Source organism: Macrobrachium rosenbergii, chromosome 22 (genome assembly GCF_040412425.1).
Source record: "Macrobrachium rosenbergii isolate ZJJX-2024 chromosome 22, ASM4041242v1, whole genome shotgun sequence".
NCBI classification, from domain to species: Eukaryota; Metazoa; Arthropoda; class Malacostraca; order Decapoda; family Palaemonidae; genus Macrobrachium; species Macrobrachium rosenbergii.
Genome location: NC_089762.1, coordinates 11517199 through 11543811, shown reverse-complemented (window position 1 = coordinate 11543811; position 26613 = coordinate 11517199). Strand labels below are relative to the sequence as shown.

Below are 26613 nucleotides of genomic sequence, written 5' to 3'. Positions count from 1 at the left end.
AAATGGTCAAATAATGCAATTGTAAGCTAAACCTCTTACATTCTAGTAATATTCAATCATTTACCTTCATTTTGCAACAAACAAGAAGTCTCTAGCACAATATTTCGATTTATGGTGAATTTTTAAAAAACTTTTTCCTTATGTCCGCGCTAACTCTGCTGAAAATCTTGTGTTCGTGTGTTTGTCGTCCATCGAAGTGGACAAGACAACAAAAGCATCTCGTTTTCTTTCTCTAAAGAAACGTGATTTCAACCATACAATATTTCCGTCTGTTTCTCCCTAACCATTGTTGCTTGATGTATGTACAATCACCACTACTTGCATTGCCATGCAAGCATTCTAATCATGTACTCGTAATGTTTCAACGAATCTTCTGTATCAAAGTGTGTGTATGTTTCTGTTTGTGAAGACGCCAAACGTCTCGCCACTCCGATGGACGACGAACACATGAACACACACGTGTTTGGAAGAGACGGCGTCAGGCTCTTAAAATCTCAGAAATTCTTTAGTCACTGTCGTAATTTTTGCACAGTTTTCTATTAGCCTTTACATAAAGTTTTATATATAAAAATGTGCGCAATTTCATTTAGAATACAACAAAAAAATAACTCATGGTTGTAGCTTTTATCAGTTTTGAAATATTTTCATATAAATCACGATAAGTACCAAAATTTAAACCTACGGTCAACTTTGACTGGACCGAAATGGTTGAAAAATGCAATTGTAAGCTAAAACTCTTACATTCTAGTAACATTCAATCATTTACCTTCATTTTGCAACAAACGAGAAGTTCTCTAGCACAATATTTCAATTTATGGTGAATTTTTGAAAAAACTTTTTCCTTACCTCTGCACGCGCTAACTCTGCTGAAAATCTCAGAATTTCTTTAGTCACCTTGTCGTAATTTTTGCACCAATTTCTATTAGGCGTTACATAAAGTGTTATACATGAAAATGTGCGCAATTTCATGTAAAATACAACAAAAAATAACTCATGGTTGTAGCTTTTATCAGTTTTGAAATATTTTCATATAAATCAGGATAAATAGAAATAATTTGACCTTTTGTCAACTTTAACTCGACCGAAATGGTCGAAAATGGCAATTGTAAGCTAAAACACTTACAGTCTAGTAATATTCAATCAATTACCTTCATTTTGCAACAAACAGGAAGTTTCTAGCACAGTATTTCAATTTATGGTGAATTTTTGAAAAAACTTTTTTTTACGTCCACGCGTTACAAATTCATGCATCATTTTGTGATAATATTTTCTCTGTGTTGCTCTGATCGTTTTACAATTTGTTATATACCAAAATCATCGCAATTTAGTGTACAACACAACGAAAAAAAATTAACTCATTAGCTTTAACCATTTTGCTCTACAGCGATTTGTATACAATTATATATGAAATTTTTTCCGCACTGTCATATATTCCAATATTTATATATGATAATGATATTTTTTTTTCATTTCTGATGGTTGCATACTAAACTTCAGGCAATGACAAAAAAAGGAGCCAGAAATGAACTCTAAGCGTGCTGTGATTTAAAAAAAAAAACTTTTTTCCGCTTCGGTGCTAACTCCCAAACCCCATCAGCATACGGCAGACACTATTGTAAATAGAGGCCCGGCATTTAAGGGTTAACTGTATTGGATTGGCTTGGTGTGAGTGATGCTTCAACTGTACTGTATCTATTAATGTTTTAAGCGGTTTTGCTGCTTTTGCTGGGTAGTAAGCAATCTGCTAAAGCTGGCTTTTAGAGGAAAGTTATATTTTTATTTTTAGGATAGTTTCACTTGAATCCTTTATAGCTAAAGATCATACCTGGAACTAGAATAGTACAGGGTGTCAATTATCAGTTAATTTCTAGAGAGGAGTTTAGACTTTCTTGTGTATTACAGCTTTCATCAGCCAGCGTGACTGCACTTTGCAATGTTGACATACCTGTTGCCTGTGCTTAGCGCAGTTTTGTACATTTTGCCACACTGCTGTATCCCTTTCATGTGCATTGTTCCACTCAGGTGTTCTCCCTTAGTCTGTCAGTTCTCTAGTTGGCATTCTTGTGCACCTGTGTGATTATCGCCATGCAACTATCACCTGTACAATTATTGCTTGTGCAACTATCGCATGTGCAGTTATTGCCTGTGTGGCTTTCACCTGCATATAGAGAATTTCAGCAAAGCTCCCTGGTTTCGGTTTCTTTTTCAGTGGGCAGTTAGTTCCCTGTAATAGTCTCAGCATTCTGATTCTGGAATTTTGACTACTTATCCAGCTGCAGGAGTTTCTTCCACAAACAGTTGGTTGCTATTTTGGCTTATTCCCCGTGGTTAAGGAACTTTCTTGTTGTTTTGAGATTTTTCCTGGTTAGAATTTACAGTAAACCCTCTGTATTCGAATCTCACGATTCGCAGACTCACATATTCGCAGATTTCTCTGTGGAACGTATCTACCCATTATTCACGGAAAATTCACCCATTCGAGGTATTTTTCACTGAGAAATATTCACTACTTACTGTATTTTCATCTCATTTTCATGACTAAATGCACTTTTTGTGATAAAACTATTAAAATAATCGTGTAATGCTCGAGTAATGATAATTCACCTTACGATAATTCAATTTTGCAATGGGATAAACAATTAATACCGATACGACAATATTATTTATAAAATATTTTTAAATTTCGCGCAGGCGCAGGCAGCAGCGTAATCAGGCAGTGAGAGAGACCAAATTACAATAGAGTAGATAACTTTTCCTCCAAATCTTTATCCCATCTTCTAGTTAAAAAAAGTAAAAGAGAATGATAAAAGTATTGTTAGTAACGTTATCCTCTTGCGTAAATGTGTACAGCCACAAACAACCGACCAAGAAACTGTTGTTTTGCTCATAACCGAATCTGATAACAACAGCTGCTTACGTGGTATTTCAACCATCGTACGGTAATAAACAATTATCGTAGCTTATAGCACAAATGACGTTAAGTAGGTTAGGACTGATATATTTTTACATTATACCCTTATTCGTTATGGATAAAAGATCGGCAAGGAAATATACTGCTAAATTTAAGCTGCAAGTTGTAGCTGAAGCTGAGAAAACAATGTTCAAGCTGTCAATGACTATACTGTAAATTATTGTTCATCGGCAACATGGATGAAACTCGATCGTAATTAAAATGGGAGAGAAAGTATTTTAATCAAAACTATTGGGCATGAAAAAGCACATTACTGTTATTTTTATGCCGATAAACAATAAATACTAAAGCTCGTATAATGATGAAATTAAGTGAATATAGCAAACGGAATCTTGAATTTTGTTTTACACAAAACAAACACCCCAAACGGCCATTGTCATCTATTTTTAACGAAAATAATAGATAAATTAATTTCACAACGAGACGTATTTTAGTTATATTTCGACTTTCAAACACTTCGGATAATGAAAAATAACCTTGCCCCATATAAATAAAGTATCTAGAGATTCATTTATGCTAACTAGAAGCAAGAAAAGCGCTCTGAACTAAATGAAATATGGCGAAATAAACATCACATAAACGATTTCCAAACCAAAACATTGATCGCTATGACCACAGTTTATAATACAAAAGCAATGTAATAATATATACAATATTATTGGGTACAGTGAATTAAGGCATAACATTTAAAAAGATCCATGGAAAAGATGCATATTCGTTACATTGACATTTGTACAATACGATATGTGAATATAAGAGTACTGTACAGTATAGTGTAGGCCATGCTACCGATGCAAACAATATACCATAGTGTAGGCTACGCCAATGCTTGCATGTTATTCAATTTCTCTATGCTTTGAATTATCGTAAGTCACTTTGCATGAACCTTCAGAATTAGCTAATATTAATAATTACTATGCTGTGTATGTATAGAGTATACTTTATAGTGTAGGCTAAGCTACCATATATGTATACATGGCACCGAATACCCTAGTGTAGGCTAGCTATGTTCGAGATACCTTTTGGTATTTCTTGCGTTTTTTCCAAACAAACAATGGTTTTTTTTTTGGAACCTAACCCTTCATAAGTAGGATAATACCTATATAGGCATTCCCCGGTTATCGGTGGGGGTTCCGTTCTGAGGGTGTGATGATAACTGAAAATCGTCGTTAACAGAAAATCAGGCCCTTTTTTGGCGATTTTCGGGGGTTATCGGTGCCTTTGTTGGGTATGTATTGGCAGCAGTACCCAATTATTGGCACCGATAAGCGGAAATCAGCGATTTTCGGTGCCGAAAACTGCCGATTTTCGTTGCTAGACAAACACTGTAAAACCAGATTGCCATTAACCAGGGTCTTCCTGTATAAGCATTTTTATTTGTTTTGTGTGTGTTCGAACTATCAAAATAGGCAGTTCTTAGTGTTTTTAGAAGGGTTCTAAGTATTCGCGGGTTTTAGCTATTTGCCAGGGGGGTGGTGTGGTACGCATACCCCACGAATACAGGGGTTTTACTGTATATCTTTTTGTCGAGCTGACAGGTTTTCAACCTAACCAGTATCCTCCTTTTGAGCTGGAGCTAGTGGTTTAGTGGGTGGTGACTAAGAGGAGTTTTCAACCCTTAGTAGAAGTGCTGATCAGGAGCTAGTTCAATGCAGTCAGCCGCTGCTCTTCCTCCATTGAGCTTTGTACTCTTTGCCTTGGTCTCCCTGGTGCATGTTTGGCGGTAAAGCCCTATCTTGCAGGAGGGCAAGCTGCCTGTGATTCTGTTGATTGATCAGTCAAATGTCTGGTGTAGAACCAAATAAAGAATGGTCACTATTTCTTTTTGAAAGAGGTTAATTGCTTTAAGAGAATTTAACAAATTATTTTGTGGAAATAGAACCTTATTTTGTGCTGCTTTTTACTAAGGTTGTTTTAGGTACAGGCAGTCCCCGGTTATCGGCAGCCTCAGTTACTGGCGATCCGGTTTTATGGCGCTTGTCTAGCGACGACGATAACCAGATTTTCATTGCTGATAACCGGTTATCGGCGCTGATAACCGGTTATTGGCGCTGATTCCCTCATATTGGCGGCGCTGATCACCGGTTATCGGCGCTGCTAACGGGGATCAGTGCTATTATCGCCGATTTTCGGTTAGCGGCGATTTTCGGTTGTCGTCATGCCATCGGGAACGGAACCCCACCGATAACCGGGGACTGCTTGTATGTTCAAGTCTTTAGTGCAGTTCATAGAAAGGAAGCCTCTTCTAAGATGTTTCAGTATTCTTACCTCCATATAGCCTCTTTTAAGAATGTTTGTTCTTACACAAATACAAACCTTTGGTCTTTACTTAGCTGGAATGGCCATTTAATTTTTAAACAAGTCATTAACTACCTATGGTAGGTAGGAGTGCCGCCCACTCTGGTCTGCACTCCACTTTGCTTTCGTCCTCTGTCGAGTGAAGATGTCTGCTGCATTCTGCCCAGGTGCCGTTTGCCTTTCATGCTTTTGTTTGTTTTCTTGTTTGCCTGCTTATATTGTTGTGAATGATAATAAAGTATACAAACCCCTGATTTACAACTGCCTGCTACTGAGAGGAAACCGATAGCCCTTAGGCGTTGCCTGGGGAAAGACAAACCCTGCAATTGGCTCCTCTCATCAATCGAGGTTGATCGTCTCACTGAGTGTGTCATGCCGTAGGCATGATTGTAATTAATCAAGTGTTTATTTGGAGTATTTGGTCTGGCCTTCTGAATAGTGGGTGAAGTTTGCTGGAAGAAGAGAAAGAAGAAAGTTCTTCCATGTCATTGGATTGCAATACTCCACAGGTGACACTAAAGATTCTCTCTGGTACTTTCTTACCTCCAGCAAAACTTCCACCTATTGTAACTGCTGCTTCCATAACTGTGATGATTTCTACGGTTATGGTATCAACTGGCTTGAGGGCAACCACTATTGCTGTACAGTTCTACCCTGCTTTTTTGTGCTTCATTTTTTTGTGCTTCATTTTGTCATGGATTTTTTTTGGAATGCATTATTCACTTTTCCACAGGGAGCTTTCACTAATTTGTGGATTTTGTAGATAACATTACTACAGTGCAGGTCTGTAAATTATTTTTATCATAAAAATCTGTATTTAGTTACAAACACAATATGGAAAAATACAGTAAGAAGTGAATAAAGTGTTGCCCTATGAAGAAAAGTGAATCAGTGATAATTTTGATTGTTTTTACCAATATACTGTACAGTAAACCCCTGAATTAACGTTCTCACAATTTGTAGACTCAGCAATTCATGGAATTTCCTGTGGAACCTGCCTATAAATTATTCGTGGGGAAAACTCACCCATTTGCAGATTTTTTCTTAGAGCAATATTCTGTATTTTCATATTATTTTCGTGACTAAATACTGTACTGTATGTGCATATACATTTTATGATAAAATAATATTTTACATTATTAATTTTCAAGTATTAATATTAAGTTTGATAAGATTAGATAATAACATTAAGTAAAAATGAAAATTCTTTCCCTCTTTCCCTCTCTCCCTTCCTTTCTCATCTCTCTCTCTCTCTCTTACTGAGATGAGAGAATTTTTATGCATGTGTAATATGTGTGTTTATTTGTTTTGTATGATGAATGATTTATTAATTTTCAAATATTAATACTAATAAAAACACAGCAAAATATCAGTTCATTAAAGAAAATTTAGTGAATTAGTAAGATTTTAGTTCAGTCTGATCTTTTTCTGTATTCGACTTAGGGGGAGAGATGAAGGCATAACTGTCGTAAAAAAAAAGAGTTAGCACCTGGCCGAAGAGTCTCTCTCTCTCTCTCTCTCTCTCTCTCTCTCTCTCTCTCTCTCTCTCTCTCTCTCTCTCTCTCTCTCTCTCTCTCTCTCTGAGATTTTGTATGCGTATGTGACATATATGTTTATTTGTTTTGTATCCTGTACTGTGGTATTATAGATAAACGTGATTTTACTTTGTTATTAATTTTGTCATATATTCCATGCTGTAATTACAACATTTATGCATTTCAATAGTAAATTATGTAAAATTTTAAAAGAAAACATATCGATTCCCAGTCTTATCTGAAGCTTGGAGCAAGGGGGTTTGTAATATAACTCAATTTATCTTGAGATGTTGACTGCGAAGGGTAGAAAATGTTGCCCACTTGGTGGTCAAATAGTATGTTGCCTCTCTCTCTCTCTCTCTCTCTCTCTCTCTCTCTCTCTCTCTCTCTCTCTCTCTCTCTCTCTCTCTCTCTCTCTCTCTCTCTCTCTCTCTCTCTCTCTGTTATTGGCTGGGAGGGTTAGAAGTATGTACATATATATTTTTTAAAGTAAAATGTTTAAGATGGCTGAAATTGTAATATATCATTTCAAAGATTAATACAGTAATAGGGTAATAGTTTAAGGTGTTTTTGATGTAGCATGCTAGTTTAAGGTATACATGTGGTATTTGAACTTTCAAGATCGGCAGTTATAAGCGTTTTTAGAAGAGGATGTTAACTATTTGCAGATTTTAACTTCGGGGGGTTAGTGGTGTGCATCCCCAACGAGTACAGGGTGTTTACAGTATAAAGAAAATGGGATGACTTCAATACTATGAGAGAAAATGGCTATGCTTATGTATACAGGGGTAACTTGATTAGTCGTCAAATTTTCTGTAAGACAGATTTATTTAATTTGTATTAAAGTTTTATTTAATTTGTATTAAACATTTTATAGATATTTTGCTGTGTTTACAAATGGAGTTGTAGGTGTATTGGTAATCACTTCACCATAGGAATGTACATATGGATATAAAATGTAATGAGAGATTTCAAAATTGTTGAAGAAGGGTCCGAGTCCTCGTCAAGAGCTTGTCGTCCCTCCTTGATTTTGGTTGCTAGGGAAAATATGTAAGTAACCAGTAACCACCCTTCATGAATTAAAGCAAAAGGAAATATGATAGAAGTATGAGTAGTGATATTTTGTGTTATCAGCTTCATGCTCAGAGAAGAATGCATAAAATGTTTACCGAACTATTCAGATTGGGTGTTGGTAAAGAGAGCCACATCTGATTAGGAGGGGTTCAGTATATTAAGAGTGCCGATCAGTCTTAGAAATGGTAACATCCGAAAAGGATGGTAGGTGCTGTGGACAAGATACTCATTTTCTGTTTATTCATTTTTTTTCTAATTTCTTAAAAAATGGAAAACTTGAGAAGTTGAGTGGCTGAAGACATTTTTTCTTTTTCATTATTGTTTAACCCTTAAACGCCGAGCCTCAATTTACAAAAGTGTCTGCCGTATGCCGACGGGGTTTGAGAGTTAGCGCCGAAGCGGAAAGAAAGTTTTTTAAAAAAATCACAGCACGCTTAGTTTTTAAGATTAAGAGTTCATTTTTGGCTCCTTTTTTCTCATTGCCTGAAGTTTGGTATGCAATCATCAGAAAAGAAAAAAATATCATTTTCATATATGAATATTGGGATATATGACAGCGCAAAAAAAAATTTCATATATAATTGTATACAAATCGCTGTGAGCAAAAACGGTTAAAGCTAATGAGTTATTTTTTTCGTTGTATTTTACACTAAATGATGATTTTGGTATATAACAAATTGTAAAACGATCAAAGCAACACAGAGAAAATATTATCACAAAATGATGCATAAATTAAGTAACGTCGGACGTAAAAAAGTTTTTTTAAAAATTCACCATAAATCGAAATATTGTGCTAGAGACTTCCCATTTGTTGCAAAATGAAGGTAAATGATTGAATATTACTAGAATGTAAGAGTTTTAGCTTACAATTACATTTTTCGACCAATTTGGTCGAGTCAAAGTTGACCGAAGGTTGAAATTTCAACACTTATTGTGATTTATATGAAAATATTTCAAAACTGATAAAAGCTAGAACCATGAGTTATTTTTCTTTTATTCTACATGAAATTGTGCACATTTTCACATATAAAACACTATGTAATGGCTAATATAAAACAGTGCAAAAATTACAACAAAGTGACTAAAGAATTTCTGAGATTTTCAGCAGTTAGAGCGCGCGGACGTAAGGAAAACATTTTTTTAAAAATTCACCATAAATCGAAATATTGTGCTAGAGACTTCTCGTTTGTTGCAAAATGAAGGTAAATGATTGAATATTACTAGAATAAGAGTTTTAGCTTACTATTGCATTTTTACCATTTAAATTCGAGTCAAAGTTGACCAAAGGTTGAAATTTTGGCACTTATCGTGATTTATATGAAAATATGTCAAAATTGATAAAAGCTACAACCATGAGTTATTTTTTGTTGTATTCTACATGAAATTTCACACATTTTCATATATAAAACTTTATGTAAAGGCTAATAGAAAACGGTGCAAAAATTATGACAAAGTGACTAAAGAATTTCTGAGATTTTCAGCAGTTAGCTGATGCTTTCTTCTGGGGTAAGAAATAAATTCGCGCATGCAGCTGGGTCACGCTTGTAAACAAAACAACAGCATGATCTGTGAACTCCCAGCATCCCTCAAGGCACGTGATTTAAAATTTTTCGCAAACGAGGCCTATAAGTATTTTTCCACGAATATTTATAGAAACTTTCTGTAGTCAATGTATTTTGCGTCCACTTGGCACTCGACAGACAATTTTTGTCGACGTAAAATACGTCCAGTCGGCGTTAAAGGGTTAATGATATTTTTATTGCTCACATTGTGAAATAAGTCGCTGTGCTGCCTGGTAGCAAATGGTGTAATATCCATAGTGTTCTTGCACATATTTTGGTTTGCAAGGTATGTATTTTTAAGAAAAAGATTACTATTTCAAAACTTTACAAAAACAGGTTACACTGTATGTACAAGTTTTTGTTAATATCTCCTTAGAGGATAGTGCTTGTACTGTAGTTTGTTTTTACATCTCACTTTAAGTTGCACTTAAATTCTTAGCATTACTCTCAGTCTTTTTCCTTTCATCCAATTACTTTACCTCCTGGTGTTACTACTGTATAAAAATATACTGTACAGTATGTTGTTATAAAAACACTTGTGATTTTCTTGTTTCAGCACTGTATAAAAATATACTTTATGTCATTATAAAAACACTTGCCATTTCCTGTTTCAGCCTTGACTAAAGGAGATATACGGAAGAAGGTTTGGACATTTATTGAAGAAAATGACTTGGCTAATTTCCCACGTCCAGTTAGCAACCGCATCCCTAATTTCAAGGTATGGATTCATGCTGCAAATATTGCTGTTATGTGAATTGGTAAGGGAAATGAGATAACAGTACTATAATAAGCTATGAAAAGGAAGTGTATTTCTTTTTCTCTAGGTCAGCTGCTAAAACAGTCGACACCCGCCTATTCGCAGTTCTGGATTCGTGGCTTCACCTATTCATGGATTTTTCTGTGGAACATATAGCCACATTATTCACGGAAAATTCGCTTATTCGCACAATTTTTCATAGAGAAATATTTAATAATTACTGTATTTTCACATTATTTTCGTGGCTGAATACATTTTTATGATAAAAATATCAAAATAGGTAGTTATAAACATTTTTAGAGGGGGCTTTTACTGTCTGAACTATCAAAATAGGCAGTTATAAGTATTTTTAGAGGGGTGTCAAGTATTTGCGGATTTTAGCTATTCGCGGGGCTTGTGGTCCCTATCCCTTGCAAATCCCGGGAGTCGACTGTAGCTCTGTTTCTCATTTATTCATAAGTTTCTATACATACTATAATTTATTTAGGGTGAATCTTACCTTAATGTTAAAGATAGCTTAGATCTGCACGTGAATATGGAAGCAGCACCATTGTCGAATTTTAAACAGAAAGCTTCCATAAATAATCAGTCGCCACCCAGAAAAAAGCAGGAGCAAGGCAGTAAACTTGAAGCACCTAAAAGGGGATCCAGTTTAACAGCCTCAAAACCAAAGTAAAATTCATTTATTTTCTCCAGTGGAACTGTCAGGGATTAAGAGCTAAATGAGATGAACTAAGGCTGCTCATATCAGAAGTGTATCCTGTATGTACTGTATAGCTTTGCAGGAGAGTATGGTAATAATATGTGTCTGAACCCATGAGAGTATACAGCCTACCATTCCACCAATAAATATAGGAAGCCATGGTGGTGTAATTTTATATATTTGTAATAACATCCCACAAAATCCTATTAGTATCCAGTCTACACTCCAAGTGATAGGTTTGCAGATCAATTTGTAAGGAAAATATATAGTATGCTCTCTGTATCGACCACATAGTGAAGTCTTCCCCATTGATGAATTTACATCCTTCATTCAACAGCTACCACATCCCTTTGTTATTTTGGAAGATATGAATAGTAGAAACCTTCTTTGGGGTGACATCGTTACCAATAAAAGAGGAAATTGCCAGTGTTCCATCATAGAAAGTGAAGTTGTGGGAATCCTAAACATGGGAAAGTCTACACATTTTCACGTTCAAACAGGCACATGATCATTAATTGATTTATCTATATGCAGTGATGACTGCCTTATTGATTTTAATTGGAGAGTGATAAATGATACCAGTGACCATTTTCCAATAGAGTGGACCCCTGCCTATTTGCAGTTCCAGATTCATGGCTTTACCTATTCGTGGATTTCTCTGTGGAACATATACTGTATACACATTATTCATGGAAAATTCGCCTATTCACTGTATTTTTCATAGAGAAATATTCTCAAATTACTGTATTTTCATATAATTTTTTGTGACTGCACTTTTTGTGATAAAACTATTAAAGTATTCAAGTATAAGCATATTTAGAGGGTTTTTTGGTGTGTTGAATGATCAAAATAGGCAGTTATAAGCATTTTTAGAGGTGTTTTAATTATTCACGGATTTGAGCTATTCACAGGGGGCAATGGTACACATCCCCTGCGAATACCGGGGGTCAACTCTTGTGGTGAATGTAGCTTCAAAGCTACCTAAATGGAACATTGGTAAAGCTGATTGGGCAACATTCCAAGAACACAGCTCAATAGCTGACTTGGCTGATGACTTCCCTCTGTAGATGATGCTCTTGATTTTTTCAATACAGTAATAACTAGGACTTTAGGCATATTTATCCACCAACCAGTTCCATGGTGGACTCATAAATGCCAGGCAACTCATAGAACTGTGAGGTCAGCTTTCAGCAGATATTGCCGACAAAAATGTGAGTACAGGCAGTCCCTGCTTACCAGCAGCATCGGTTAACGGCGTTTCGGTTTTATGACACTTTCCTAAAAACGTTGTTAGCCAGATTTTCAGCGATGATAAGCAATTTTTAGGCCCCAGTAAGCAGTTTATTGGCATCGGTATGCAGTTTATCAGTGTTGGTAAGCAGTTTATTGGTGCCTATAACCAGTTAACAGTGCCGTTAAGCGCTTTGTCTGCGCTTACAGCATCGTAAACTCCATTTATTGCCATAATTATTGTGATGTCCCGGTTAACAATGATTTTCGGTTATCAGCGCTCGGCCAGGAGCAGAACCCCTCTGTTAACTGTGGACTGCCTATATTACTGTGTTGAATTTTGGAAAGCAAGAGCTCTTTTCTGTGTGAAAATTAAAGAGGCACGAAAGTAATCTTGGACAACTTTCATATCTTCATTAAATTCGAAAACACCCTTGACTTCAGTCTGGAAGAGAGTTAAAAAAAATAGCAGTCAAATTTACTCCTTGTCAACACCCAGTTATCAAGATCAATGGTTGTGAATTAGCAGATCCCCAGTTAGTGGCAAATGAGTTTGCTAAACATTTTGCTAATGTTACAAAGAAAAAATGGTGACCCTATTCAGCGCAAAGAGAGCTACTGGAATAGGTCAAAATTGATTTTAATACATCAAGGCATGAACAGTACAATGTACTTTTTTACTATGAGAGAACTTGAATCAGCCTTAAGTAGATGTAGTGAATCATCTCCTGGAGTGGGTAATTATAACATTCAGCAGTTAAGCATACCCCCGAAAATACAAGATTTTTCATATTAAGCCTCATGAATATAATTTTCTGAGAACATATCTTCCCTAAGCTGTGGGAGATGTTAAAATTACTGCCATTTGTGAAACCAGGGAGACCCATTCAAGACAGATAATTATCGTCCATTGCACTGACATCATGTCCGTGTAAGTTGATGGAAAAATTGGTGAACACATGTTTGATGTTATGATACAACATAGAGATTTGGCTTTCTTAGGGTCCTGTATGAATGTAACCTGATAGGCAATTTGTCTCTTTTATCAAGGATTTTTAAAAAAATAGGCTATTTCAGGTTCAGGTTGAAGCAACAATGTCAAATGTATTAAAACAAGAGGGAGTGTCACCAGGAAGTGTTCTAAACGTAACCTTGTTCACCCTGGCAGTCAATAGGGCATCCAAAATAATACCCCCAGATGTAACATATACTCTTTTTGTTGATGACCTTTCAATATATTTAGCAGCAACAAGGATGGCAGTGGCTGAACGCCACCTTCAGCTCTGCAATGATAATGTAGTAACGTGGGCTGAGATGAATGGTTTTAAGTTTTCAGCAAGTAAAACAGTAACTATGCACTTTTGCCTTATAAGAGGATTCCATCCTGACCCAGATCTATTCATAAGTGGGCAGAGAACCCATGTGTTTGTGAAACAAGGTTTCTTGGGTTGATTTTTGACAGCAAGCTGACTTGGATTCCACATCTGAAGTATATGAAGACAAAACTTGTAAGCAATGCATATGCTGAGAGCTCTGTGAGGTGCAGACTGAACTCAGATGCTAAGATTATACAAAGCTTTAGTGTTTTCAGAATTAACTTATGGGTGTGAAGTGTACACCTCAACAAAGCCTGATAGCCTTAAAATACTTAATTCAATCCATCATGGAGGAATAAGATTAACTACAGGAGCATTTAAATCATCTGCCACTTAGAGCATGCTTATAGTAGAGGCTGGTGAGATGCCTTTGTATCTACATTACCCATGTCTGCTGGTTTGGAGCTGGTTCAGATTTTAGAGGCTCCCTAAGTAGGCCTACTTAACAAGCATTTATGTTGGAAATGAAAGGCATTGTCAGTTGTATGAAAATCACTCCAAGCAATCCCAACCATTTGTTTTTAGAGTAAAACTTATAATCTGTGAATTAAACAGCCCTAAGACACCGATTTTACCTGCAAGGTATTCGTTTATCCCCCCCTGGAACCTTCCAGAGGTAAAATTTTGTAAATATTCTAATTCTACAAAGGCAGAAATGTCCAATGAGGCAATGTGTTCAGTATTTTAGTTCATTCCTCGCAACATGGTAGCTCCGTAGCAGTTTTCATGGATGGCTCAAAGTCAGATGCTGGCGTCGGCATGGCCTTCCCTGTTATAGAAAGAAATGGGAGATTATCATTTGTTGCATATATTTTTAAAGCAGAACTGCATGCAATTCTAAAGGCCTTAAAGGAAATTTTAACTCAGAATGGAAATAGTTTCACTGTATGTTGTGACTCGATAAATGTTCGTCAGTCTTTGGGATCTTTTAACTCTTTAAATACTCTGATTTTAGAGATATTGGAATGGCTACTTTTAGTGAAAAGAACAGGTAAAGAAATAAATTTTTTCTGGATACCTTGCTGTGCCAGGATTCTTGGGAATGAGCAAGCTGATCAACTTGCTAAGTCACCAGTCTCCTCCCCACAGCCCAGAAGATGCCTACAGTTATATCAGGATGTATATCCTCCAGTAGGTCAGAGAATTGAAAAGCTTTGGCAGTCCCTATCGGAAAATAATGCAACGAATTACATCATCAGTGTCTCCTCGGTCATATCCCTATATGCCAAGGAACCAAGAAACGATGTGCAGGTTAAGAATTGGACATACAGTACAAGACTCACTCACAGGTTTATGATGTCTTGTGAAAATCTTCCATTTTGCGATAACTCTGCTGTGTTCTTGACTGTGAGGCATTTGCTGGTCGAATGTTCCAGTCTTGGGCGTCTGAGACAGGCTTCTTTCTTGGGGATGTGACAGAAAAGGACATTTTATCCTAGCAACAATGCTCGTTGAGGATTGTAATAAAGGGCAGTTACATATCTTTGCGAGGGAGGCGGACCTCCTCAACAAATTTTAAACCGTATACACACTCCATGTATTATGTTACAGGGAATATGTGAAATCCAGGGATTTCTTGAAATCCCAAGGGAATATGTGAAATGACCAATGTGCTTAGGAACATTGATTTCCAGGGGCTATTATTAAACACGACAAAACAGTGATTCATCTACACTGTTTCACAGTTTAGTGCTAGCCCCTGGGGGATCAAATGCACTTGGTGACATTTCATCCCCCAGGGGCAAATACTAAATACGGTGAAATACCTTTGACCCCCCAGGGCCTAGTACTAGCATAGCAAAAGTGTACAGTAGATAAATCATTGTTTCGCCGTGTTTAGTACTAGCCCTCGGGGATCAAATGTTCCTAAGTGAATTGGTCATTCCACATATTCCCTAGGGATTTTGTGGAATCCCTAATTTCACATGTTCCCTGCAACATATGTACAGTATAGTATGCTGTATATGAATTTACAGATATGATTATATATATTTTTAGATATTTCCTATATGAAACCCCTTTTAGATTTATTTATTTATCTTTTTAGTTACCTATTTAATTTTATTATGGCTTCAATAACCTAGGAGTTGTGACACCAGTTTTAAAAGCCACAGATCAAATCAAATTACCTACTGTTACTTTTTTTTAACCCTTTAACGCCGACTGGACGTATTTTACGTCGACAAAAGTTGCCTGTCGGGTGCCAAGTGGATGTAAAATACGTCGACTACAAAAAGTTTTTTTAAATATTTGCGGAAAAATACTTATAGGCGTTGTTTGCAAAAAATTTTAAATCACGCGCCTTGAGGGATGCTGGGAGTTCACGGATCACACTGTTGTTTTGTTCACAAGTGTGACCCAGCTGCGCATGCATGAATTTCTTTCTTATCCCAAAAGAAAGCATCAGCTAACTCTGCTGAAGATCTCAGAAATTCTTTAGCCACTTTGTCGTAATTTTTGCACCATTTTCTATTAGCCTTTACATAAAGTTTTATATATTAAAATGTGTGCAGTTTCATGTAGAATACAACAAAAAATAACTCATGGTTGTAGCTTTTATCAATTTTGACATATTTTCATATAAATCACGATAAGTGCCAAAATTTCAACCTTCGGTCAACTTAGACTCGACCGAAATGGTTGAAAAATGCAATTGAATGCTAAAACTTAAAACTCTTACATTCTAGTAATATTCAATCTTTTACCTTCATTTTGCAACAAACAAGAAGTCTCTAGCACAATATTTCAATTTATGGTGAATTTTTGAAAAAAACTTTTTCCTTACGTCCTCGCTAACTGCTGAATATTTCAGAAATTCTTTAGTCACTTTGTCGTAATTTTTGCACTGTTTTGTATTACCCGTTACATAAAGTTTTACATATGAAAATGTGCACAATTTCATGTAGAATACAACAAAAAATAACTCATGGTTGTAGCTTTTATCAGTTTTGACATATTTTCATATAAATCACGTTAAGTGCCAAAATTTCAACCTTCGGTCAACTTTGACTCAACCGAAATGGTTGAAAAATGCAATTGTAAGCTAAAACTCTTACATTCTAGTAATATTCAATTATTTACCTTCATTTTGCGACAAACGAGAAGTCTCCAGCACAATATTTCGATTTATGGTGAATTTTTGAAAAAACTTTTTCCTTACGTCTGTGCTAACTCTGCTGAAAATCTCAGAAATTCTTTAGTCACTTTGTCGTAATTTTTGCACTGTTTTGTATTAGCCGTTACATAAAGTTTTATATGTGAAAATGTGTGCAATTTCATGTAGAATACAATAAAAAATAACTCATGGTTGTAGCTTTTATCAATTTTGACATATTTTCATATAAATCACATATTTTCATATAAATCACGATAAGTGCCAAAATTTCAACCTTCGGTCAACATTGACTCGACCCGAAATGGGCGAAAAATGCAATTGTAAGCTAAAACTCTTACATTCTAGTAATATTCAATCATTTACCTTCATTTTGCAACAAACGGGAAGTCTCTAGCACAATATTTCGATTTATGGTGAATTTTTGAAAAAACTTTTTCCTTGCGTCCGCGCTAACTCTGCTGAAAATCTTGTAAGAGCCTGACGCTGTCTCTTCCAAACACGTGTGTGTTCGTGTGTTCGTCGTCCATCGGAGTGAACAAGACAACAAGAGCATCTCGTTTTCTTTCTCTAAAGGAACGCGATTTCAACCATACAATATTTCCGTCTGTTTCTCCCTAACCATTGTTGTCTTGATGTATGTACAATCACCACTACTTGCATTGCCATGCAAGCATTCTAATCATGTACTCATAATGTTCCAACGAATCTTCTGTATCAAAGTGTGTGTATGTTTCTGTTTTTGAAGACGCCAAACGTCTCACCACTCTAATGGACGACGGACACGTGTTTGGAAGGCTCTTACAATCTCAGAAATTCTTTCGTCACTTTGTTGTAATTTTTGCACAGTTTTATATTAGCCATTACATAAAGCTTTATATATGAAAATGTGTGCAATTTCATGTAGAATAGAACAGAAAATAACTCATGGTTGTAGCATTTATTAATTTTTACATATTCATATAAATCACGATAAGTGCCAAAATTTCAACCTTCAGTCAAGTTTGACTCTACTGAAATGGTCGAAAAATGCAGTTGTAAGCTAAAACTCTTACATTCTAGTAATATTCAATCATTTACCTTCATTTTCCAACAAACGAGAAGTCTCTAGCACAATATTTCAATTTGTGGTGAATTTTTGAAAAAAACTATTTCCTTACGTCCGCGTGCGCCAACTCTGCTGAAAATCTCATAAATTCTTTAGTCACTTTGTCGTAATTTTTGCACCATTTTATATTAGCCATTACATAACATTTTTGTATGAAAATGTGCACAATTTCATGTAGAATACAACAAAAAATAATTCATGGTTGTAGCTTTTATCAGTTTTGAAATATTTTCATATAAATCACGGTAAGTGCCAAAATTTCAACCTTCAGTCAATTTTGACTCTACCGAAATGGTCGAAAAATGCAATTGTAAGCTAAAACTCTTACATTCTAGTAATATTCAATCATTTACCTTAATTTTGCAACAAGCGAGAAGTCTCTAGGACATTATTTCGATTTATGGTGAATTTTTGAAAAAACTTTTTCCTTACCTCCATGCGCGCTAACTCTGCTGAAAATCTCAGAATTTCTTTAGTCACTTTGTCGTAATTTTTGCACCATTTTATATTAGCCGTTATATAAAGTTTTATGTATGAAAATGTGCACAATTTCATGTAGAATACAACAAAAAATAACTTATTGTTGTAGCTTTTATCAGTTTTGAAATATTTTCATATAAATCACGATAAGTGCTGAAATTTCAACCTTCGGTCAACTTTGACTCGACTGAAATGGTCGAAAAAGGTAATTGTAAGCTAAAACTCTTACATTCTAGTAATATTCAATCATTTACCTTCAATTTGCAACAAACGGGAAGTCTCTTGCACAATATTTTGATTTATGGTGAATTTTTGAAAAAAACTTTTTTTTATGTCCGTGCGTTACGAATTCATGCATCATTTTGTGATAATATTTTCTCTGTGTTGCGTTGATCGTTTTACAATTTGTTATATACCAAAATCATCGCAATTTAGTGTACAATACAACGAAAAAAAATGGCTCATTAGCTTTAACCGTTTTGCTCACAGTGCGATTTGTATACAGTTATATATGAAATTTTTTTTGTGCTGTCATATATTCCAATATTTATATATGATAATGATATTTTTTTTCGTTTCTGATGGCTGCATACTAAACTTCAGGCAATGGGAAAAAAAGGAGCCAAAAATGAACTCTTAATCTTAAAAACTAAGCGTGCTGTGATTTTTTGAAAAAAAACTTTCTTTCCGCTTCGGCGCTAACTCTCAAACCCTGTCGGCATACGGCAGACACTTTTGTAAATAGAGGCTCGGCGTTTAAGGGTTAAACTATCATCCTATAACACTTTGATATTTTAAAGGAGTAGATCTCTTGTCCTTGTGGGAGATCTGTGCCTCTGAGAAGCTTCAGACAGTCTTGCCCACCCAGGGAACTCGGGCCCCTAAGTGGGATGTGAATCTCATCTCAAGGAGTCTAACTCGTACTCTGTACAAGCTGTTGAGAGAGTCATCAGACAGGTATCTGACTTTTTAAAGACTTTTCTTGCTTACCCCTGGCACTCGAAAGGATGGGGATCTGTTACATTCAAGTTGGTCCCGGAATTCGTAGCAAAGACTGAATCTGTCAGTTCCTGATGCCAGATATAAGTCCTTTTCAATCCCCTCCCTAGAGGACTTTGTAGGCAATGATCATGATGAGATGCTACTTTGTCTACCTCAAGAGAACTCGGCATCTTAGGCCTGAGTGTCAGCACCTCTTTATTTGTACCGGCTCGACCAAGAAAGAAGTGTCTAAGAACACAATCTCTTTCTGGCTTCACGAGACAATCAAACCGGCATACTACCCAGCTTTTGGAAGGCATGGTCAACCTTCAACCAGGGTTTGATTCTAGGAGTAGATCTCTCCTTTTCAAGGGGGATCTTTTATACTCCTGAGTAGCCCAGAGGGCCATGACTCTCACCTTTAGGAGTTTGACTTAGAGCCTGTATGGGTCTTCTTGAGGTTTGTCACACACAGGTTCAAACCCAGAGAGTGTGCTTGGTTAGTCCTGACATCGTCATAGGTATAGGCGAGTCATCTGGACTCTTACATGTATGGTACTCAGAATTGTCCTGAATTTTGTAATGAGATTCAGAACTTTGGTCACATCACTTCGAATCTTTCTTGTTTTCCTCACTGAGGAACTATTCAGTAATGACTTATGAGATAATACAGTGGGTCCCTGCTACACCGTGTATCAGCAGTCACTGGTTTTTTGTGTGGAACTTATCTCCAAAAGGCAGTCCCTGGTTTACGACGGGTCCGGCTTACAACGTTCCGAGTTTATGACGCTTTTCAAATATATTCATCAGAAATTATTTCCTGGTTTACAACGCATGTTCTGGGGTTACGACGCTTGTAACGCCGATCCGACGGAAGAAATATGGCTCCAAAATGGCAGAATAATAAAAATTTGGAGGTTTTTTTATGAAAAACTCAATAAAAATGCAGATTACATTGTTTTCAATGCACCAAAAGCATTAAAAGTAAGGTTTTCTGTGGATTTTTGACGATTTTTGATGAATTTTCGGCGTAAGAATGGAACCCCTGTCGTAAACTGGGGACTGCCTGTATATTGCGGAAAATTCACTAAGTCACATATTTTTTCATAGAGTAATATTCACTAATTGCTGCATCATTATTTTATTTTCATGACTAAATACATTTTTTATAATGAAATTATTCACTAATTTTCAAATATTAATATTAATGTAAACAACAAAATATCAATAAAATCCTAAATTAAGATCCCACAAAATCACAAAACAGCTTACCAATGTACATAAACATATCAGTTCAACTCTCTCTCTCTCTCTCTCTCTCTCTCTCTCTCTCTCTCTCTCTCTCTCTCTCTCTCTCTCTCTATATATATATATATATAATATATATATATATATATATACAATGCAATGCAAAATCAGCAAAGTTTTAATAAAACTATTTCACTCATAGAATAAAGTAAAATTGATCTATTTTTATTGTAATATATATAAAAAAATTGACATCTGTAATTGTTTTTACTGCAGGTACGTGTTGCCATATTTTTTTCTTTCTCTGATTCACTGAACCGTGATTCATTAAAAATTTAGAAGTTGACTCTATGATTATCACATATATTAAAACAGTACACAAGAGAATATTTTATCACTGTTGATGTTTCATCTCTAATCGCCGTAAAAATATTTAAAATCTGAATTTCATATGTAAGCAACACAAGGTTACTGTTATTCTCCTCCCCAGCTTGTCAAGTGTCAAGTCAAGGCTCATCACCAGCTGCTGTGCTGAGACCTTATTTGTAGTAAACACCAGTTTTATATAAGTGACTTACCCAGTAATTACATAGCTATAGTTTTCCACGTACGGCAGCCTAAATTCAAATTTCGCGGGTAGCGCTTCGATTGCTCAGTGTAGGTGCACAGTACCACCCCCTAACGGCAATACTAGGAATGATTTAGCTAACCACCTCATTCTGCTTTCTGCTGTACTCGACTAAACATTGAGTGCTTACTGCAGCTTATTCTTATTTCCCAGTTATTTGACTGGATTTCGGTAGTATTATACAACCACTGGAATGCATATTTCATGGCCTTCGACCAGAGTTCTTTCAGGATGAGTCCTGTCTTTTTTTTATTGTTATTATTACCTTGATTTAGATTCATCAGCAAGCTGGTAATAGTTGGCTTTAAAAGTAATTCTCGAATGCTACAACATTCTGTTATACAAAAACTTTTACATTTATGATTTGCTTACCGGCCTTAGACTATTCCGTTAGGCCAAAAAACTTTTGCATTCATGATTTATTAACTAGGCATAGGCTGCACCCAGCCACAGGTAAGTCTTTGCCTTAAAAGTAATTCTTGGATGTTACGTCGTTTCGTTAGGCCAGACTTGCTTTTAGGATTTGTTTACTGGCCATTGGCTATTCACAAGCCACTGGTAAATAATTACCTTCAAAGTAATTCTTGAATGTTAGGCCATTCCTTTAGTCCAAACATTTGCAAATTATTTTTTGTTCATCGGGACTAAGCATCTGGTAAGTTATTTTAAATTAATTCTTGAATGTTACGCCATTCCTTTAGGCCAGAACATTTGTAATTTGCTTTGTTTACCGGACCTGGGCTACTCATCACACTTTCCTTCGCAGAGAACTGAAAAGTTTAGTGGCTGGAACATGGTTAGGAGAGAATGGTGCGAATGTTTGGCTGCAGTGAGGCTTAATAGAAAACGTTCTCGACAGCCAAGTTTCGGCCACCAGTTCTTGCTTCAGTAGTACTTTGGAACGTTGCAGAGAAGGGTCGAATGGCCCCAGGGTACGGAGGTGTTTTTCTTGGTATCACGCAATCGTGAACATTCCACATCTTTAGCTCCTAGCCTTCAGTGCTGGCCTCTAGTGGTGACTGGTGGGCGTAATCAATTACTGGATTCGATCACTAATTAGAGAATAAAAGCACATTTTTTTACAATAGTAGAGTCAGATTTGCTCTGATACTTTAATGTTAATACTACTTTTTGATAATATGAAAAATTCAACAATAATTTGTATTTTTCCTAACATACAAACCCAACATCATATGATAAGAGTATCCTTAGGCACGCATGTGCAGATGGCTATGGTAATTTCCCTTTTGATATTAATTTATCATTTGTTTTAGAAGATACATGGACATTTGTTATCCTAAAATGCATACATGTCTGAACATATAAAATGCTAATGTTATTCATACATTTTATGCATGTTTTTATGCTTAGATATCAGAAATTGCTAAATAAAAGTACTGTAGTTAGTAATCGATTACTACTTGATTATTTTTCATGAAAGTAATCGGTAACCACGATTACCAAAAATCAGTGAAACGCCCATCACTAGCCTCCACCTGCCTCCTATTTCCTACCGCCACTGCGCATGCACAGGAGCAACTGCCACCTACCTCCACCCGCCTCCTGCCTCCACACGCCTCCTGCCTCCTCCCGCCTCCCGGGCCCAGCTCAGAGCACGCAGCACCCGGTGCCAGCTCTTGTTCACCCGGCACCAATTCTCTCCTGGTACTAGCTCTCCTATTTTATCCACTTGTTCCTGTGCCTGGCTCCTTTGCTTCCTTCCCATGCCTTTGCCAGCCTTATATTTTGATTATCATGAATTTAACCATTATAACTGTGAATTGTTGCACATTGGAGGAGGTGGCTTCTTGTCCCCTGATGCTCCTAGACGAAAGTCCCTGTCCCTCTCCCCCACTCTAGGGAGAAGGCAAACTGGAGGTCCAAGGGAGGTCGGGGGTTTACATACGGGTAGTCGCCTCCTCAGTTGAGCCTGTTGCTGCACCCAGGTATCAACAGACAGCCACTAGAAAGGCATCTTACTGGATGTGTAGTGGAGGAGGTGGCTATCTGGCCCCTCGGATCTCCTAGACCTAAAGTCACTGTCCTGCTCCCCTGCTTTGGGGAGAAGATATACTGGTGGTCCAGGGGAGTCCGAGGGGGTTGCCCCCTCAGTCAAACCTGTAGTCTATACCCAGGTGTTGCAGACAGCCACTGAAAAGGCATCTTGATGGAGGCATAGTGTTTGTCAGTCACTGGAAAGGCATCTTGATGGAGATCTCTGAAGAGACAGGGTATAAGGAGGTGTCCTTACTCTTAAAAATAACTGTCTCCTTCCAAAAAGCCCATGAGCTCCTCAAGTTGACACTTAATCGGGGATAAAGCAGAGTCTCCCTGAGCCAATGAAGAAGAAAGAGGTGCCGAGCGCTTAGATGTTCGCGCCGAACGTTCCATAGTTGGCGCACAAGTCGAGCGGCGAAGGGGGGCCTAGCGAGCCAAAGAGACCGCTTGGCAGAAGGAGACAGGCGCTTATTCCAAGCTTCTTGTCACTTCGAGACCAAAATCGGGCACTCACAGATCTTCTGCACCTCATCCTCAGAACACAACCATCGTCGCAAAATCCTCTGTTTGGGTTTTCAGCCTCAACTCTCAGAATTTTCAAGCTTCTTTCCATCTACCAAGAGAGTTTTCAGACGGTAGGCAAGTTTCTTTAGCATGGAAACTTAGTGGATGTACCTCTGGGGACTTTGTTGTCCACCATCATTAATTAAAATTATGCATCGTATTCGAGTCTTACTTGTTAAATAAGTAACTTACCAAGTAATTATATAGCTATAGTTTCCATGTTAATGGCGGCTTAGATTAAAAACTTCACGGGTAGCGCTTCAATGTAGCTTGTATAGGTGACCAGCCCGTCCCACTACGGAATTTTGGAACGACCTAGCAAACAATTCTCATTCGTTTTCTGCCGTCCGTGGTGATAACACCTGGTCCTGCGGTAGCTTTTTTCATTATTTTTTTGTTATTTTACCAGATTCCGATGGCGAATTCTCTAAATCAACCATCGAAACACGTATATTATAGCCTTCAAGCTGAAATCTTTCGGGATAAGTTTTTTCTGATTTTGTTTTACGTTGATTCAGTCATCATCGAGCCGCCGGTAAATGAAGCATTTGCATTGATGGTTTGTTTACTGGTTAGCCTTCTGGCAGCGGCGATAATAGTTTTGCTTTAAATTTGGATGTTACGACATTCCATGGTAAAAGTAAATTGTATGTTACGCATTTTCATTAGGCCATAACTCAAGCAGTTTATGAATTGTTTTCCGGCTATAAACTACTAGCGAGCTGCCAAAAATAGTTTTGTTTTTAAAAGTAATTCTTGAGTGTTACGACACTCCATTATGAAGTAATTGATCTACTATGAGATTCAGGGCCTCTGTAACATGGTTTTTTCGCAATAAATTTTTATCTATGCATTTCATAAATATAACACTTATTCAGAATACACATTATATCTACACGCAAATTTTGACTATTCTGCATTACGTAGGTTGAATAAATTTGGTACTTATAATGTAAAAGTGACTTTTTTTAAAGACAGGCCAACTTACTCAGAGAAAAGGTTTCTAGCGCACTCGTTACGTAACTTATGACGGCATTTCTTCCCTCTTTCTCGATGGATGATTGGCTATACGCAACGAAGGCTAGACCTCTGGCAACAATGACATCTCGGCAAAAGACTTATACCTCTCTTGATGGCTCAATGGTTAACGTCCTCTGGAGTCGCTGAATAGGTTTTCGTCACGGGTTCGTGTCCCGATGATTCCAATTCATTTATCACTTATATAAATTCCCCTTCGGCGACAATTCTCCAACGGAGATATACCGAGGTAGCGTGAATTTCGATATTAAGCGACATTTGTAGCTTCATGATTGTATATAAATCACGGTGTGATAAAAATTTCATAATAAGAGCTGCGTGTTCCAAACGTACCAATGAACTGTCATGGCGGAGGTGGGTCATTGCGAGGCTAGTACATTTCCCGCTCACGACGGGTAAAAGCAGTACGACATCTCGGCAAAAGACTTATACCTCTCTTGATGGCTCAATGGTTAACGTCCACTGGAGTCGCTGAATAGGTTTTCAAATCACGGGTTCGTGTCCCGCGATTCCAATTCATTTATCACTTATATAAATTCCCCTTCAGCGACAATTCTCCAACGGAGATATACCGAGGTAGTGTGAATTTCGATATTAAGCGACATTTGTAGCTTCATGATTGTATATAAATCACGGGGTGATAAAAATTTCATAAAAATTTAAATACAAGCAAAGCAGTACACCTTTATGAACTCTGAAACCTCTCCACTGATAATTGTCATAATGAACAAAAACCAACAAACTATGTTAATAAATACAAAAACACTTTGATTATTAGTCTAACTTCCAAAATAAGTTTCCTAAGAAATTACAGTCTACTTTATATTGTAGGTCACAATCAGATTGACAAGATGTAGGGAATAGATGGTAATTTTCAAAAACGTAGTAGACAAGCTTGATTTGATAACTGCTATATCCAATGTCAAGCAATTTTTATTTATTGGCTATCTACCTATTTACTAAAAAAAAAATACCCGTTAGCGTATTTTGGCTTTAAACCTTCACCAGTAATTATCGTCAGAATGATGACTTCATGGGGCTCCACCCACTCTGGCCTCGTTATAATTCAGGATAACACTGAAGGCTATCATGGGCATTGTTGGATTAGAAAATTTAACTTCTGGCCATAAAAACCCATTTCTTGAGTAGTTGTAAGAAGTGCTAAATGATCCTCAAGGATCCCAGCAGTTGGCCTAAACGTGTAATTCATGTATATTATTGCTATTACTACTGTTGCGGCACTACTGCTACAGTAGTATTACTACGCTAGCTCAGATACCCCACCCACATCTATGTATCGTTCCGCCATTCATAAAGTTTTTGTCATGTTTTTTCACTGTGCAATAAGCCATGGCCTCCTCAGAAATTAAGTTTAACATTAGATGATAGATTATTTCATTAAGCTAACAGATTATGGCAACTGGTTATGTTATTGCCGATGTTGAAGCTAAAGATAAAGTATGGTATCATTCCTTCATTGCATTATCATCTTTACTATTTGTTTGCTACATGTTGTAATTATTTTAAAGGATAAATGAATTATGTTCACTTTACTTCTATAAATTCCCATTAGATGTACAAATAAAACTCCTAAAACTATTCATGATTTATGTACAAAATGCAGTCATCATCACTCTCGAGGAAAAGATCATCTTCCCCATCCTCATCGTCACTGGCCAGGCTAATGATGACTGGTTCCACTGTCTCTCGGATATTGTCCAGCTCCCAATACTCCTCCTCGAAATGACGGGATTGTCGAACTGCTCCTGCCCACACTTCCGGGGTAACAGAAAGCCTGGCTTCCTCCAACCTGTCCTGCTGGTCGGATCGAGTAAATCGACGGAGGGAGGAACGTCGTGTCTCTTCATGACCCCCACACCTGTTCAATTGCATTGAGCTCGGGGTGAGCGGGGGCAAACGCGACAACCTCATGGCCCCATTCACAGATGG

The 26613-nt window shown here is 36.9% G+C and overlaps 1 protein-coding gene across 4 annotated transcripts in view; it reads left to right on the top strand.

The window, feature by feature from the left end:
- lost (methenyltetrahydrofolate synthase domain-containing protein lost) overlaps positions 1–26613 on the top strand; it is a 361950-nt gene that overhangs the window by 59719 nt on the left and 275618 nt on the right. For all 4 annotated transcript variants that reach the window (XM_067124203.1, XM_067124204.1, XM_067124201.1 and 1 more), the window contains exon 3: positions 10055–10158. In XM_067124203.1, the coding sequence (XP_066980304.1) occupies positions 10055–10158 (104 nt within the window). The remainder of the gene's footprint in view (positions 1–10054; positions 10159–26613) is intronic.